The sequence below is a fragment of the Sinocyclocheilus rhinocerous genome, unplaced genomic scaffold, assembly GCF_001515625.1.
Source record: "Sinocyclocheilus rhinocerous isolate Xijiao unplaced genomic scaffold, SAMN03320098_v1.1 scaffold45, whole genome shotgun sequence".
NCBI lineage: Eukaryota > Metazoa > Chordata > Actinopteri > Cypriniformes > Cyprinidae > Sinocyclocheilus > Sinocyclocheilus rhinocerous.
The window spans coordinates 439,089-439,564 of record NW_015632734.1 but is presented as its reverse complement, the minus strand read 5'-3'; the positions used below and the strand labels follow the sequence as shown (position 1 = coordinate 439,564).

At 37.0% G+C, this 476-nt stretch overlaps 1 protein-coding gene across 1 annotated transcript in view; it reads right to left on the bottom strand.

Annotated features, from left to right (window-relative positions):
• LOC107742948 (DDB1- and CUL4-associated factor 17) overlaps window positions 1-476 on the bottom strand; it is an 11,564-nt gene that overhangs the window by 6,479 nt on the left and 4,609 nt on the right. Inside the window, exon 5 of the mRNA XM_016556031.1 lies at window positions 68-157. Coding sequence (XP_016411517.1) covers window positions 68-157 — 90 coding nt within the window. The remainder of the gene's footprint in view (window positions 1-67; window positions 158-476) is intronic.

Genomic DNA, 476 nt, shown 5'->3' with positions numbered 1-476 from the left:
GAGAGAGAGTGACCCAACTGCATATGGTGCAAGTACAATGCAGATATAAGCCCCAGTAAAGTCTGACCTGTCGTTCCAGAGTCGTCTGTTTGCTCTGGACGGATTTGACATAAAATGTCTCCTGTGAGGAGTCCCAACCTAAAGATCTGTTAACAAACTCATATTAGTACAACAAAAACACATTCCAGCATACAATTTGTCAAAATTCATTTCAGATATATTGATGAGATTACTGCTTTTGTCGAAAATTACACTGTAACATGACACAAAATGCAGCTTGTTATCATTAAAGTTATAACCACTACTTAATTTTGTTACTACAGTTAAATCTAGTCAGACAGACAGACAGATAGATGATAGATAGACAGACAGACAGACAGACATATAGATAGATGACAGACAGACAGATGATAGACAGACAGACAGACAGATGATAGATAGATAGATAGACAGACAGACAGACAGACATATAGATA